The sequence below is a fragment of the Sesamum indicum genome, linkage group LG10, assembly GCF_000512975.1.
Source record: "Sesamum indicum cultivar Zhongzhi No. 13 linkage group LG10, S_indicum_v1.0, whole genome shotgun sequence".
NCBI classification, from domain to species: Eukaryota; Viridiplantae; Streptophyta; class Magnoliopsida; order Lamiales; family Pedaliaceae; genus Sesamum; species Sesamum indicum.
In genome coordinates this window covers 2,767,588-2,784,590 of record NC_026154.1, presented here as the reverse complement: position 1 = coordinate 2,784,590, position 17,003 = coordinate 2,767,588, and the positions used below count along the sequence as shown (strand labels likewise).

At 33.7% G+C, this 17,003-nt stretch overlaps 3 protein-coding genes across 13 annotated transcripts; 1 reads left to right on the top strand and 2 right to left on the bottom strand.

The window, feature by feature from the left end:
• LOC105171744 lies at positions 1,032-4,763 on the bottom strand. 5 transcript variants are annotated; one of them, XM_011092954.2, is made up of 2 exons: positions 3,171-4,763; positions 1,032-1,374 (listed from the first exon to the last, which is right to left on the bottom strand). In XM_011092954.2, the coding sequence occupies exon 1, from the start codon at positions 4,047-4,049 to the stop codon at positions 3,180-3,182; it is 870 nt and encodes a 289-aa protein (XP_011091256.1). In that variant the 5' UTR covers positions 4,050-4,763; the 3' UTR covers positions 1,032-1,374; positions 3,171-3,179. The 5 variants fall into 5 exon arrangements, with proteins under 5 accessions (XP_011091256.1, XP_011091257.1, XP_011091255.1 ...); XM_011092955.2 differs by having other exon boundaries at positions 1,033-1,337; XM_011092953.2 differs by having other exon boundaries at positions 1,033-1,374; positions 3,177-4,763.
• On the top strand, positions 6,957-9,017 carry LOC105171742 (protein PROTON GRADIENT REGULATION 5, chloroplastic). Its single transcript, XM_011092950.2, has 2 exons — positions 6,957-7,626; positions 8,773-9,017. The coding sequence occupies exons 1-2, from the start codon at positions 7,369-7,371 to the stop codon at positions 8,875-8,877; spliced, it is 363 nt and encodes a 120-aa protein (XP_011091252.1). The 5' UTR covers positions 6,957-7,368; the 3' UTR covers positions 8,878-9,017.
• LOC105171743 lies at positions 7,497-16,035 on the bottom strand. 7 transcript variants are annotated; one of them, XR_002287919.1, is made up of 5 exons: positions 15,784-16,035; positions 9,413-11,626; positions 9,291-9,332; positions 8,967-9,041; positions 7,497-7,614 (listed from the first exon to the last, which is right to left on the bottom strand). XR_002287919.1 is itself a non-coding variant. In XM_020697436.1 (3 exons), exons 1-3 carry the CDS (start codon positions 15,967-15,969, stop codon positions 9,033-9,035), a joined length of 237 nt encoding a protein of 78 aa, XP_020553095.1. In that variant the 5' UTR covers positions 15,970-16,031; the 3' UTR covers positions 8,866-9,032. The 7 variants fall into 7 exon arrangements, 1 of the variants encoding a protein (XP_020553095.1); XR_002287920.1 differs by having other exon boundaries at positions 15,787-16,035; XR_002287921.1 differs by lacking the exon at positions 9,413-11,626 and having other exon boundaries at positions 15,787-16,032.

Sequence of the window (17,003 nt, the reverse complement as noted above, 5' to 3'; positions counted from 1 at the left end):
ATCTAAGGGGTAAAATGGTTTATTATATAAAAAATAATAGGAAAAATATATGATTTGGTATCAAAGTGATATTAATAGTGAAACTCAGGTACCAATTGATTATACGAAAAATAATGTTAGTGACGAAACATCAAAATGAATTTACTCTTAGTGAAAATTGAGATTTTTTTTAAAAGTAAAATTATTAATGAGAGAAAATTGAAACTGACGTGTTTGGAATGATAATTAAATATTTAATAAGCTACAAAAATAGTAAAAAATTACTTATAAACTCTAAAATAAATTAACTTAATTTAATCAATTCAAATATAAGTTGTAAACGAAAGATACTCTTTTAGACTTATTACTAGTAATAAATTAATAAGTGCTTATTTTAAAGATTTGGAAACAACCCCCTTCCTCAAAATGAAACCTCAAAGAATTGAAAAGGAAAAGTGGGTAATTTTATATTATTACAGTTTTAAAATAACAAGTAAGATTAATAGTGTTTAATTAGTATTTTGAATAACAAAAATTGGTTTTAAGAAAAAAACATGTGTAAGGATGTAGGAAAAGATGTCGGCGAATGATGAATAGCTGCGGCAGTTGTGTATTAAATGAAGTTGAGTTTTGACTTCTTTTTGCTTTAAAGATAATAGTATCTTTGTTAATAGTGACAATTTGTCTCCTAAACTAAAAATGGGCTTGCTCAGACCACATTGGTCCCATAAGTGGCTAACCTCAAAGGCCACAGAGAAAATGGTTATGATAATTATATTTACACCCCTAATCTATAATCTATTTACACAAATCAGACACGTCGAAAGGGTATTCAAATTGCTAAATGACCGCTTCTTTTTAGGTTCTAACTCATGTGTACTGGCATGTGTATTTCTTAGTGCAAGGTGATACAAATGCTAAGAATGCTAATTCAATGAAATATAAACGAGTCCAACTCATTCATCATTGGAGGACACCTTCTTTGTGATCAATAAGGTAATGTTTCCTTCACTTTCAGCCAATTCATGGAAAACACAAGTGAGGGGTAAAAGAACAATGGAATTAAGAAGATGAACATAAAGAAGAATGGCAAGGATGCTGTTCAATGGACAGTTAGGTAAACTGGTGGTTCTTTCTGTTTGAGGCCACTAGAGTAGCAGGCACAATCACGGCCAGCTTTTAAAATTTATTTTGTCCACAATGGCTACAGAATATGAAACCAACAAGTACCTCTTTAATTCTTGCAGCAGTGTTCTTGTTTTTCCTATTTTGGCAGCCTCTTTCTTCCCGTCGTCTCCTCTTTTTCATCACACCTTTTCTATGTGCAGAAGCTAAAGTTCTGATCCAGGATGTAAACGCTTGAGGAAATGGGCAACATGTTAACAATCCGGAATCCTAAAATTGAAAATATAACTTCACCAACAAGATTAAGAGAATAGCGCAAGCATCAAAGTTCATAGCTTAAGCCATTTGGGGGATGATAGCTGACAATGCATCAAATTTTCTGGAGCAACAAGTTATACAAAATTGGATCAGAAGAGTTGTTTCTTGATGATGAGTATGGGAACATATCTTGCCTCTTATTACTTTCATACCTATGGTAAACATCATGTTATCATAATATGCTATTTGACTGTTCTAAGTGAAACATTACAGAAAAGATTAGATTTAGAAGGTAAATCTTCAGTTCTGCAGTCAAAAAGTAATTCAATATCTGTATTTCAAAATGGCTGTATTTATGATTTCGATTTGTCCACAAGACATGCCATACAATTTGAATACGCCTACTTCCTTCTTTCTCACCTTTATTTTCAAACAGGTTTCATCAGCACGGGAAGTTTCCACCAATGCACTACAATATGGTATAAAGCCATTTCTATATCGATGAGGAAAGAAGCACAAGAACAAGTTGCACGAAAGAGGAAATTTACAAACCAACCAGAGATTTCTATTGTAGAACATCATAACGAAGCTCACAGATTAATCATACTACTCATCCTAGTAGTACATTCAGAATGATTTAATGATTGGAGCATAAAGCTTTCACATTTTCCTCACGATTGGAGCATGAAATAAAATAATGTAAACACTTAAATGTAATTTGTGATGCAACTTCGTCTTAGCTCAATGGTGAACATAAGTTTTACGATAGAGTTTTAAACTTGCTAGCAACAAACAATACAAGAACTAAACTGGAAACCATACACTAGCAACATCAAAAGCTTAGGCCAGGCAATATTAGAACAGCACAGCTGATCCAGGACATCGTCAACATCAAGGTCCCAACTCCCTCAACCACTTGAATGATAAAAAATTAGTATCAACTCCCCTAACACTAATATTCTGCAAGAATGATATTTTGAAACACACTAGAGGTTGCTGTAAAGATGTGTTGTGAAACAGCTAGAAGCAGCCAATTATGTAAGAATTGCGAATTTGGCTAGTGTGCATTAGTAATGATGGTTGTTGTCTCTTCTGCCGTCCACAATCTTTGAGCTGTATATAGATAACAAATATCAATGACAATAATCCTAAGAAGACTGCAAGTTTTGAGTCATTGCCTGAAAACACTTTCAAATGCATTGAATTTAAAGCATTTCAATAGAAACAAAACATTTTTGTTGGCAATAGTCATATAACTTTTCGTAAAGAAATTCATAGCCTGGAATATTAGTTAATGTGCACCAAATCGGTTATGTAGATTATATGGATTTAAAGAAAAGGATGTCTTTCATCCCTGCTTTGGTATTGATTCTGATTCAGCACTTGGAGAATAGGAACCTCAAAGCATATATATGAACTAAGACTTGAATTAACATCTGCTTGAAATATTTTTAACCGAATACTGAAATTAAAGGATTATCTTCTACAGCCAAATGGAGTGTAGTGACGGCTAAAGACATTTTATGGCAATTGACTAGTATATAGTTATTTATCATAGCCTTGATAGGACAGCATTGCTTTGGAAGTTTTTGCAGCCTACTCCAGCATTCAGTGCATCTATACTCACAAAGGATGACGAAAATGTATTTCGTTTGAGAATAAAGTCATCAACAAAATTCTATATTCTGCAAATATGATCCAAAAGATGATGCAACACCTAAAACTATCTACCATAAAACTGAAAATTCTTTTCATCACAGCTCTAAAGTTACAATGCTTATAAGTGAATTTTTGAACAGCAGAAGTACCAAAACCTCTCATTCCATCTCAAGTTCCGGTAGTGGATGCATCAACATGCTTTCAGATCCTATCTCAGCTGGCAAGAGTCCACCTCCCTGACCCCATCTCATGTTCCTATTCTGATGCAACAAGGCAAACAGCACAAAGCTGGTTGTCATAACCAAGATAACATGCACGATAAACACCAAGTTCATCAATACCATGCCTCTCCACTTGTCATCCTGAAGCTCACACTTGACATCAATTTCCCCTTTAGCTAAGGTTTGCCCAGATATCTTATCACAACCTTTTAAACCAAATGCATCAGTGTATAAAGATAGGCCAACTTGCAGGACCCACGTACCCTTCAAAAGAAGCCCAGAGGACAACAAAAACTCTGCAAAAAAAGCCGATGGTCTAACCGACAAATACAAGCAACAGGCCGCGCAGAAAGCAGCCAAACCACCCAAAAATCCATAAACCGCACCACCAAGACCGACAACTCCCCTCCCACTCATGTAAGACTCAATTGCAAACGCAATGCCAGCAAATATGAAGATAAAACCATCAGGGATTAAGCAAAGATCCAAACTTTCTTTCAAAATAATCAAAATCAAGATTGCCCAGAAGAGGAAAATAACAAGAGACTGCTGCAAGAATGAGAATCTGTAAGTGGGGCTGTCCGAGAACGCAAGAAAGATGAAGACGTGGGATAATGAAGCAATGGGAAGAACTAGAAGAAGAGTATAGAGATCGAAGTTTTTCCACTTGTGTTCTGATAAATACCAAATTCTTGATCTGTATAGAGATGGGTTCCTAAGATAGAGAGAAACAGAACAGAAAAGGCGGCGGACGCCCAGGGGACAGAGGAAGAGCGAGGCCGTGAAATGGGCGGCCAACGATGCCATTCTCTTGATACTAGAACTTTTCTTCCTTCACCAGCTGCTAATTTCAGAGCAAAATGCAGTAGAAAGCCGAATAATGGAAGTCCTAGGGCGAAATTGAAAGAATCATGGTTGTTCGATCAGATGATATATTCGGAGTTGTGTATTTTGTTGTAGTTGTAGATGGAGGAGGGGTTGACTGTCGGAAATCCCAGAATTCATTTGCAATTCTTTTTGGCAAAAATGCAATTTATACGAGAAATAAGTAATTTAATTCTTATGAAAAACAAAACAGTAATCTATTCTAGTATGTTATTAAAATATCCCCACAGTCCAGCGACTCTGTGTGCATTTGAATTATTTTTTTTAATTAATAAAATATTATTTTATTTATATATATTTAATTTAAATATATTAATATATATTTTACATGAAATAATGTTTAATATATTAATATTGGATATTTGTATATAAAAATTATATATATAAATATTTTCTTTCTTCTTTGTCCTCAAATCTTCACACTGCCGCCGTCGCCTCGCAGCCACCATCTCCCTTTCCTCGCACCATCGCCGACCCCAGCTCCCCGTTCCTCCTCCTCGTAGCAACCCCCATCCTCCTTTCCCTTCCCTCGTCCTCGCGGCCCCGCTACCTCCACCTCCTCCCTCCCATGGCCGCAGCTTCCTCCCCCTCCCACGCCTAGATCGGACCCGTCCCCTCCGGCACTCGGATGTGCCTCCTACTCCTCCTTCCTCTCCCTCCCACCGGCAACTCTCTCTCCCTATCTATATATATATATATAAAATTTGATGCGCATAAAAATAAATTAGTTCAAAGAAAATAGACCCAAATGAGCCAAAGAAGCACAATAATTTTGCTCCATACAAGACCTATCATAATATATACATCTCTTTATTATTTAATATTTTTTTGTAGAAAAATAAAATCCTACACCGGGTAGGCACAAAGGCACTTGTTAACCCTTTCTTTGTGGAGGTAACTTCACAAAAGTCCTGATTAAGTCTTCTTTTTTTAAACATGCTTATGCTACTAATAACGCGTTAGGGGGTATTTTGCTCTATTTCTAACAATACAGGAGGAGTAAATTACTATTTTTTTTTTCACATGGGGGGTAAATTCTCATTCCCTAAATATAAGGGGGTAAATTGCATTTAACCTAATTCTTTTTAGATTTACGTTTTGACCCTCTTATTCATAAATAATTCCACTTCATCACCCACATAAATGCATATATTGCTATTCATACCACGAAACTGACACATGTATAATTTCAAAATTACGAATTTCCCAAAGTTATTTTGTATAAGTTGCAAAAAGTTCCTCTTTCTTTTTTGTAGAAGTTGCCAAAAGCTTCTTCATATCAGAAAAAATTGCAGAAAAGACCCTTTTGTTAACCCTTAATTACAATGCAAAAGCTATCTTGTTCTTGCCATTCAAAATTCCTAATGCCATAATCTGTTTATTTAAAGATGCTCGTTATATTCTTTTTCTAAAAAATATATATTAATTAATATATATTTGTAATATATACCATACTTATAGATATATGTACTATAAAGGAATAATACATAATTAAATATAATATAGTATGTATGTAATAGCATTGGGGAAGGGGTTTAGACAGAGGAGGTAGGGTTTGGGGCAACTGTGGCCGGTTGGATTGCGGTGTATGGTTGGTCGGTAGGATTTTGATTTGATCGGCTGCAAGAAATGGGTTTGGTTGGTCCAAAAGCCATCCTACTTTCTTTCTTTCTAATTATTAGGAGTGTGAAATGGTAGCAATACCTAAAATCAGATTCAATTGAAATATAATACATTTTTTTTTAAAAAAATAAGAGCTTTTATTTAATTCAAATAAAAAGGTGAAACAAAGGTCCTTTGTTAGGGAAGGGAGGTAGAAACGATTCCATGTGCCTGTTTGAGCCATTCATTTGAGTGCTTGATGATATAAACATTTATCTTACTTAATTGTGGATGAGGAGTTTGAACAATACGTAATATACCCTATATTTTAAGATAAAATATTAAAAACTTTTTCGCCAAACTAAGAAGTTTCTTCCTAACTCATTTAGAATTTCAACATATTTCTTCAATTTTGACCATATTAATTACATAAATCTATTAGTAATTTAAAAACTTATTTAAAATCTCATTTTGAAAATATATAAAATATTTCTACAAAAGTATAAGCCAACACAATCACCCTCTTACTCCACCGTTCTTGGAACATTCGTCAGACGACTTGACCGCAGCGTTCGGCCGGCCGGCATTGCGGATTGAATACTCGCACGCCCACCGCTCATGTAATGATAAGGAAATGTCAACACTTTACGCAAAGTATTTTAGTCACAAAAAATGGTACATTTTACAAATACTTGATTCACTAATTTAAGCTTTTTATTTGTATCCACAACCAAACCAAGCTGTAAATATCATTTTCCAAAATCTTGGTTTCTTAATTAAACTTAAAAATATTAATTTTCTTGATTTATCTATCCTATTTAGTAATTGAAGATGGGAGAATTTGATGTCTATATCACATAATTGGTCTATCGAATAACCACCATTATCAGAGCACATGTTCCACTATTTTATTTTTCCTATATTTTCCTTATTTTTTGAATTATATTATTTCATTTTGTGTATTTTTTTGCTTCTCTTTCTAAATAATAATTATTTTGTAATATTGTCGTGAAATATACATAATAGATTCACAAAGTTTAAAAAAACCTCAAATTAAAAAATAATTAATGTAATATTTTATTTTGTACATTAGTGTGCAAAGGCGTGGTGGTAGCAGTCGAATAATTATTCAACCCAAAATTTTCATAAAATTATCACTAAATTAAACGGCTAGAATTGCATGAAGAAGAAAATATACGTGTCAAATATTCGAAAAAATGGGACCATTGGCAGAAAACGAACCAGTAGTATACAAGATACAGATCTCCAAATGGGGTGGAAGTGCAACGGAACCATTATGTGAAAATCCTGCTTCAAACTCAAACAAACCATCAACTATAAGAATTCACACGTTGGACAAGAAAATCAAAAGGCAAAACCTTAGCCAACCACTCCTTTCTGTGGCTCTAAACATGCCTCCTCATCAATTTCTTTCACACCTTTCATTCGTCACTACAATCACCACAACCTCTTAAACACCAAATCTCCAATATTTATAGCATCAAAAAATCATCAAAACAGAGGAAAAATCTCCAACACAAGTTCTAAGCCCAAAAACAAGAACCTCATCAAGATTTCTTCTCCAAGAAGAAGCACTATCTAGAGCCTAGTTAGCTAGCTGCTTACCTTCTTTTCTTCAATGGCTACATCAGTTTCTGCTTCTGCTTTTCTTGGGAGCTGGGGCAGTTCCGTGGCCGGGGAAGACCATGCGATGCTGCACGCCAAGGCAGCGCCGGCCCAGGTGAGGATGGCACGGCCAGTTCGAGCACAGCCGATGATGAAGAATGTTAATGAAGGAAAGGGTGTTTTTGCTCCACTTGTTGTTGTCACGCGTAATATTATTGGGAAGAAGAGGTTCAACCAGCTTAGAGGAAAAGCCATTGCTCTGCACTCACAGGTAACTTGAATTAATCAGTTTGTTTTTCATTTGCATGCATGTGATGAGGATGGCTATTTGTATTCTGGTGTACACAGTTTGTGATTGGCTAGATTATGGTATTGGTTGATTAAGCTGGCCTTTTTATAGTTCTATTTTCTGCTACAGCCTACGGTTGAAACATTGTGCAGACATATCTAGCAGATGACGGCATTACTATTATTTTCCCAAGTATATTCTGTCTGCATCTTTTTAAAATAAATATGTAGAAACAAATAATTTATTATTTGTGTCAGTTGCAGTTGTTCTGATTTTTCTCCTAAACCTAAGGATAATCAATTTATCACAATTAGCTATGTTTTACTTATATTGTCAGCTTTCATAATATATATAAGAATTTCTGCTGTCTTGCTGAAAATTTCCAAATGATAAAATCATATTATTTAGGGGTAATTACACTTAAACTCCCGCTTTGAAACTACGAAATTACACCTTTCCCCAAAGAAGTTATAAAACTATATTTATATCCCCTCCAAAAATTCATTATATCCACCTAACTCTATTTCGTTAGGGTTTGGACGAAAATTGCTAATGTTGAAAAATTATTATATAAGTTTTCAATGTTACCTCTCATTTACCATTCTCTTGTAATAATTTTGTACTTATAAGGGGAAAAATGTAATGGTGTTAACCTCACTCCGTATATAGATATTACATTTATCTCTTTATAAATACAAAAATATACATGGGAATGATAAATGAAGGACAAATTTGAAAGTATATATAATTTCTTTTGCTAACATCAGCATTTTTCATCCAAATCCTATAAAAACAGGGTTTGGTGTAAACGGGTTCGGAGGAGATGTAAGTATAATTTCAACACTTCTTTTGGAAAAAATGTAATTTTGCATTTTCAAAGGGGTCCACGTGTAATTAATCCCATTATTTAGGCCACTTACTAAGAATTACTCTCTGCTTGAGAGCTTCAAAATGTCAGAATCATGTTATCTATGTCTTACAAACCATTTTTCCGCAGGTAGTAGTAATAGAACTGAATCAGAAGAGTATATGTTCTCCCACACCTATGTCTATGAGCAATAATCTTAACTATTCCCAAAAGATTGTAAATGATTTTAGCTAATTCTCAGAATCCATCAAAATTTTCAGGTGATTACCGAGTTCTGTAAATCCATAGGAGCAGATGCAAAACAACGACAAGGGCTCATTCGACTAGCAAAGAAAAATGGAGAAAGGCTTGGATTTCTTGCATGAAAGAAATCATGGCCATATTATATCAATGTTTTCATTATCTCAATATACAGATGTTTTAGATTGTACTGATAAAATTCAGAAGCATATACCTTCTTCAGCTGAGTTCCCTTGTAATCTGAGATGAATGTTTTGACTCATTAGTCCAGCTGCATTCTTCAGTGGTGCTGTAAATCACAAATTGAAACAGAATCATATCTGAAATATAAACTATAAATGATTGATAAAAGGAAGATGAATAACGTAAGTAATCAATCAGATTACACAAATTGATAACACAAAATGCATTTGATAAACAGAATATTAATGATTGACATGCCGTACATAAGAGCTTAAACTAATAGCAGATTTTTGTGTCATGTTTTGTGGAATGGAAACGGAAATGTTTCAACAATATGGTAAGGGGAACTTCATACACTGTCTCGACTTTTTGCTGGTCTTTTCCACCTGAAATTATCCTGCAGTAGAACAGGAAAAACATAGTAACAAAAGAAGGCACGTAGCTCAAGACACATCTGCAATGACCTGGTTAACTTACACAAGGGGAAGCCCTTAGTACTCATTTATCAAGATTCAGACACTTAGGAACAAGGACAGAAGATGTAAAGTTTTCTTGTCATTTCAGGCCGCGAGTTATCCAGATCAGCCTTTCGGCTTCTAGTAACAGCCTACTTGCCCCCATCAGAAAACTTGGGTGCTCCACTCAGCTCTGAATAAGTGGAAGTCAGCATTTCCTGGCTAGTTGTTGGGTCTGGAAACCTGGCGGTAAAAGTATAACTGCAAGAGAACCATCTTCCTTCACGTGTAATGACAGCTTTATACCATTTACTGTAGTTACTAGTTCCCTATAGTTCCAGTAAGAAAGAGTATGACAAATCAACTGTCTACTAACCTACTCGATCAATCTAAGCATTCAGGAAAAGCAATAAGGAGCTGTTCCAAGTAACTCGCAGTAACCCTATTTTTGTTTCTGTGCTTATATTACTGAACAAAGGGATTTAGTTTTTTGAAGAGCATTTAAACTTAAAGATGCACTTTTAGTTCCTTTGTCTTGCTGTTCAACAAAGAAATAAGAGTAACATGGAAATTAAGGCCTTAACACACATCCTTCATCAAGTGGATTCCCTTTTCCAGAGAGGAAAGAACAGATGTAAAGGTGACATTTGAAATGAAGGATATATAAACCCAACATTTCAAAATCTATCCTAAATTCTTATGTAAGAGACTGTTGCTCTAATATTGGCAGAAAGCTTCACGAAACAAGTAAATATTCCAAAAAATGATGGAAAATTTTCTTATTCAGGTTAATATTTTGAATATCATCATAGAGAGTAGAATCCGGTACTCAGATGAAGTCCTACAGAAGGGTTATTAACATAGATAAAAGAATAAAACAGTGAAGATAGGAGAATGAAGCTGCCATCATTGTCAGACTTGTATTGTATAAGTTAATAGAAAATCCAGACAACATTTAACACACCTAACTAAGAGAGATAAACCAATCTAAGATGTTCAGTCGTGTGATAAAAAACATGTGATGATAAATAATAGATGCTCTACGGTGGAGCTTGGGCTTACTGCAATGAAATAAGAACGGAGATAAATAATAGACTATGCGTACGCATAGAGAGTAAAAGAACTATGTGCATTTCCTTTGGGTGGAAAATCCATAAATGTGCTAAAGTAATCACTTTATTATGTGTCCAAAAATCTAGTGGACATTAAACCTTTCAAAAGAGTCCTTGTTCACGGAGAACTCAATAATAAATAATTAGATAAGCAAACATCTGAATGTCATGATGTTAAGAAGAAAACGAAGAAATATTCAAACTAAGACACTCTCAAGTCCATTTATTATCCACTAGAAATACAAATGACAGTTATTAAAGTTTCAAGGTGAGATCCATCTCATCAAGGTTGCTATTACCACCCACGTCAGTATGGCCCCTCATCTCTTCAATGGGCTGTTCTAGTTCCATGATATATGGCTTTGTATAGCCATTGAAAGGACCCTCAACCTGATTTTCCACAGCTGTTTGAGGGAGATAACTGGTTGTTGCATCAAGAGCAAGACAACTGGTACCTGCAACAGATTCTGAAGCACAGGCACCTTTGTTGGGTGAATCGAAGCTTGATTGCTGGATAAGTTGTGAAGCAGATGTACCAGGATTCATAGGGAAATGGAAGTTGGAGATCTGGGTAGCTCGTGAAGTAAAGACACCAGGTGATATAGGCCTTACAGTAGAACGAAAGTTTTGTGGTCCAGTAGTCTGGGAGGCAAATCTCGAATGGAAGTTCGAGGACTGGTTAAGTGGCGAGGCAAATGCACCAGGGCCTATGGATGAGCAGAAAATTGATGGTGATGGATAGGAATGAGACCCATGGGTCAAGGTAGGCCCACTCATTCTGGTTGAATCTTTTGACATTGGTGAAACCTGATACTTACCCAGAAATACACTTGCTGGGTTTTGGGGAATGTTTTGCCAAGCACATGGCCCTAGGTGACCATTTGCAATTGAGTTACAAACATCCACTGGCGCTGACAAAGAATGATTATATTGCGAAGGACCCTGATAGAATTTTATACCATTCTCCGGTGACACAGAGCTTCCAACCAGTGATCTTGGATTAAAAGTTCCATCTCGATGAAAATGAGACTGGAAGTGGTTTACAAGCCTTTTGTTGTCAAAGAAAATTTCATCACATAAGCGACAGGCAATTGGTGTATGCTGATTTTTCTTATTCGCTAAACCTTCAAGTAGAAAGACAATTTTATGATCAGTGCTCAACTCACTCCAAGACAAGGCCATGACAATACAGATTAACTCAGAAACACACGGAAAGATTCAGAGAAATGGAGTGAAACATCAAACTGACAAAAGAATTTGGGCTGACCAAAACAAATGGATAAGCAAGAGGAGAAGACAAGGTCGAGAAAAGGATGAGGCCTTTGTAAAGGAGCACGAAATTTATATATGCACATACAAGATTCTCATAACAAATGACATATTGAATGCGTTGTGCTACCTCCAGTCAAACGTCAAATCTAATTATTAGTTTTCAAGAGATAGATTACGATTTATTATGGCTCTGGTATTTCTTACCACAATCACGCAAAAGCATCTTCCTAAAATTCAACCATTCAAGTCCTTAATAACTCTACCATAAAAGCAAAAAATCTGCCTTCAAAATTTAAACAAGCAATTATAAAAATTTCTAACCTACTGAAAAACATAAGAAATATTGGAATTCCTATTACTTTACAACCACAATCATGAGTGATTAATATCAAATTGCTTCTTAGTCAGACTGAAATAATTCATTTAATCAACAAAGACCATTCCCAAACAACAAACAGGTCAAATTGTTTTAAGAACACAGCTCTTATTTTTATGCAAGTATAAATAAGTTGAAATTTAAATACCATTTAATTTGGGCTGATATACTTACTCCCTAGACAAAGACAATTGATTTATATCTTACTCCAAAATCAAATCGTTTACTGCTGTAGCTACTGGTCTAGCATCCATACATTTCTGGATAATTTTGGACTGCCATTCATCAAGCCAGTATGCTACAAAGAAAGATAAGGAATTTATGACAGTGGCTTATCATTGTGCTGTGGAAGTGTTCGTGAAAACTTCTGCTTTTCCGAGAAGTGATTTGTGGAAAGAGGTTGGAAATTGTAGCAGAATAAAAAATGTATAGTGTTTGTAGAAAAAGTGAACAGCACACAAAAGTTAAATTGGATAATGTTTGGGGAAAAATCACTTCTAAAACAAACTCAATTTATTAAAAACCATTTTATCCCCATGTGTTAGAAAAATACTATTTTTGCCTATGTTTGCACTTGTCATTTATCAATAATAAATATTTTTTCACAAAAAGTTATAGATTTTATTTCGATTAGTATATTTCATATTTTATTTTTTTAAAATATTAATAAAAAAACTGAATGTTTAATTTATTAATGCTCCCACTAAGTGATATAATTGTTGATTCATATACAATAATTAAACTTGCATGATTGCAAAAAAATATTGTTTTATTAATTAATTATAGCCATCTGGCTTAAATTTTTTTAATGATATAGGAATAATATAATTAGATAATATAGCAAATAAAATATATAATTCTAAAATATTAAATATGTGAGTGTAAATTTGATTATTGTTATTTATTCAAATTATTTGAAAACTCCAATATCAACTTTAAATATGCAACTTCAAAAACAAATTAAAAACGGTACAGCTTAATCAAGATTATCATAATGAGGATAAAGTAATAAAAAATAAAGTTGGATTTATTTACAAAAAAGCTAAAGCAACTGAAGCACCCCACCACCCCCAAGGTAAGGTGCTTCTAACTTTTGGCCTAAAAGCATTTTTTTTAGCAGTTTCAAATGCAAAAGTTAGCATCCCAAATACCTCAAAAGTATTTTGTTGGAGCCAGAAGCTGAAAAACACTTTTCCAAAGTTATCGCAAACACTCACTATATCTAGTATTTATTGTAAGTGCAAACCCTATTTAGAGGAACGTGCTCGCATTTCAGCTCAATTTACAAAAAGATTGTCAAGAAAATTATGAACCAAAACCTTGTTACATCAATTACTTGTAGACCTAAATGTTATGACTGCCAAAGCATAGATCTTGACAAAAAAAACTATAAGAGATAGAGAAAACGAAAAACGAACTACTAAGAAGGTTTTTCACATTGCACAATGAACTGAACTTACAACCATTAGTACCAATAAAAATTCACAATAGGTCAAACAAAGAATAATTTTTTGCTTAGTCTCTCTAGAGCCTACATGAAAAAGTAGTCACCAGTTTGGTTAAAGTGCTGATTTATTTATTTATTTAAATATATATTAGCATATATATATGTATATATGTATATATTTGTTAGTTAGTACATGATGAGAAAGTTCTAATACGTAGTTTATACCAACAAACTGACCAAAACGGAATGTCAAGAATCTTATCACCCAAACTAATTTTCAGATTCACACTTTTATTCAATGCATTAAATCAGAATATATTTTTATATAGTCACATAAATATTAATATATAACTCCATCCAACAATGGATGCCCTTTTTAGCACATGACAAAGTCAGCTGTTTAAGTTTTAAGTTTGGTAATATGTCTTTTAGACCATAACATAGGTGATGTAGTTTGATATCTTTGAACTTTATTACTTGCTTCTCATATACTCTTATCTCCGGGATGTCCAGAAATAAGATGTATTTTCTAGTCTCTACAATCTTTTCTTTTACTTTTTTCTCCGAACCTCTCAATAGAAGTAACTAATGAGGTGACACCACAAGCTCTCAACCAGCTACGAGGACAATGGTGTAAACTTGCATATAACTTTAATCTAAAAGACCATGCCTAGTCGAAAATACATCTATTATTGTGAAATGAATGGATAATAAATTAACTAACTTAGTCATTATATTAAAAAGAATAGAGTTAATTGATAAGAAATATAAATAGACCTTCATACAAGGAGGGGTTATCATATATATTCATGGACCATTTTATGTGTTTATTTTAATATGCACGAAACTTAAAAGATTGCTTATCCATGTCGCCTGATAGGTTTTTCTGATTTACTTTATTTCAATATATTTGAAATACAACTGTATAAACTACAACAAACGACAGTAATATCGTTTTAATGAAAAACACACCAAGCGCAAAGCATTTTTCAGACATAAAATTAAGACTTTTGGTTATCAGTTTCCTACATCTTCTCCTTTTTACTTCTATCTGTTTACTTTCCTTTATCTGCTGCTCTTGTTTTCTAATCTATTGTCTTTCACCAAAAAAGAAAAATTCTCAACTTTTGACCAGCTACAATAATTTCTTTACCATGTATTCTTTTTTCCTTCTTTTATCGTTTATTTTCTAGTTTAACTTCTAAAGGAGGAAAACGACATCAATTCCAAGTTAGTAAGATTTTAGGATTGTCAACTAATCAAGATCCTCAATACTCAAAATGGCTAGAAATCTACTAAAGAATAGTTCCGACTCGGTTAATGTAAAACCCAAACTGCATACTTTGCATGTATCACAAAGCAGAACTTAGGCACAAGCATGTACGTTCCGGATTAAGAAGTTTCAGAACTGTTGGAATGAAGTATGTGTCCTAGTTCCATACTCACTTTTAAAATCATTTTACTACTTTCACTATACTTTTAAAGTATTTCCTTCCAATAACCACTGGCATCTAAATAATGCGGGATTGGTCTAACAATCAATTATTCATGAGCTTCCTACTTGGACTTTAACCTCCTGGTCCTAGTTAAACCTTTTGGTTCTATTACATGTCATCTCTTTCTTTGAATAGAGACGATTCTTATCAGAGGTTAAGGATGTGTTTTGTAAATTTCCAAGCTGGTTCGAGGGTATCACGCTCTCTTCTTCTTCTTTCCCTTCCTTGAACTCCTCTTCATTTAAATTTCTCAATGATATTCTCTAAACAACTTTCCTTTTAACGTCTACACCCAACAGATGCTTATGGAAGTCCAATTAGCCCCAAGGACATCCCCTCTACATATCAAACATATAGCTCCCTCCGAGCCCCAGTTACGGTTCTTAGAGACAAGACCAGCTTCAGTAACAGCTCCAGAGATTCATCCAAAACTGCATCTCCATGCATAAATTAACATAAGAGCCACAGGAGAGGAAATGGAAATTCGTCCTTCCTCAAAAAACCAATCTCTAATTTAAAAAACTCGGCACAAAATAAGGCTACTTCTTGCCCATATCAAGGAAAAGATCCTTGAACGCTAGAATACTTCGAAAAGTAACACTTCACAACCAGTAATATCACAATAAAAAAGTAAAGCTAGAAGCTTTAATCAATTACCACAAACTTATTAGAGGGTTTAGTAAAACGCACCACCTGAATTCTTCTACGGTTCCGAAAGTGTAGAATTTGCGAAGTGAAGTTCCCTGCGTCACGCCCTGCTTTGCTTCGACTGGCTGTCAAACCAAAACGTCCACTTCCTCTGCAGCCTGCCCGGAGGCTTCTTCCCGGCCGCCGGCCCCTCAGCCGGAAGTTCCGACCTGCCATTTCACTTGCCATGTTATCAAATCAAATGTTCGCAATAACTTGGTTCTGAAGATGGAAAGAAGGAAATTACTAATTAGACCTTTCCATTATACTCGGCAACCATATTTGCCGTAATTATGCATAAATTTTATATAATTCCAAAAATTATATTTAATATTATTAATATTTATTTTTATCTAATAAATAAGTTCTTATATTAGTTAAAATTTATTGAATTTATTGATGTTAATACAAAAATAGAAAAAGATATATATTTATTCTCGATTGACTTATTACTTATTTATTGCAGGCCAAATAAAATTTTTTATGATCAATTAATCTCATACAATTTCACGCGTTATTGCATGTGGTAAGATATATTTTTATCGTTAAAAGGGTAGTTAATCAAAAAATAATTTTTTCCTGCAATAAGTCAGTGATAAAAAATCAATAGAAAGTAAATATCAATTTTCATTCAGTTTTTTGTTAATATCAGAAAATTCGGTGAATTTGATTAACAAATAGACTTATTTATTAAATTGAAGCAAACTTAGGGATGTTATATGTAATTCCTCAAACTATATGAGATCTACATATAATTACAATAAATTTTATGGGAGGAAAGTGTAATTATCCCAATTAATTTATAAAATTAGACTCAAAATTTTACTATATTGACTACGAATTAGTTTGCAAAAATTAATTTGAAGGTTTAGTTAGTAATAAGGCGAAAAGAAATTAAATCTACATTATGTTTGGATTTATGATTTGATGGTAGAAATTTTGAAAAATTTCTAAAAGTATTTTTTTTCTTTAATTAGTGTGATTTCATATTGAGAATGATTTAAGGTTCTTTTAATGCTTATTTTAGATTATATTTTTTTAGAACATTAATAAATTTCAAATTCGATTAGTATGATTTTATTTATTACTTCCTATATTATTTTTTTTAAAAAAATCAAATACTTTGACCCAAATAAAAAGAATATAATAAATTCAGAATCGAAATTAAATTCCAAATGTACTCCATCGAATTTGTTAACAAATCAATTTGACCTCATACTCAT

Coding starts and splice junctions, on each gene's coding strand:
- LOC105171742 (XM_011092950.2), top strand. CDS start 7,369: ATGGCTACATCAGTTTCTGCTTCTGCTTTTCTTGGGAGCTGGGGCAGT. Junction 7,627..8,772: donor CCATTGCTCTGCACTCACAG/GTAACTTGAATT, acceptor CAAAATTTTCAG/GTGATTACCGAGTTCTGTAA.
- LOC105171744 (XM_011092954.2), bottom strand. CDS start 4,049: ATGGCATCGTTGGCCGCCCATTTCACGGCCTCGCTCTTCCTCTGTCCC.
- LOC105171743 (XM_020697436.1), bottom strand. CDS start 15,969: ATGGCAAGTGAAATGGCAGGTCGGAACTTCCGGCTGAGGGGCCGGCGG. Junction 9,333..15,783: donor ACCGTAGAAGAATTCAGGTG/GTGCGTTTTACT, acceptor GTTCTACTGCAG/GATAATTTCAGGTGGAAAAG.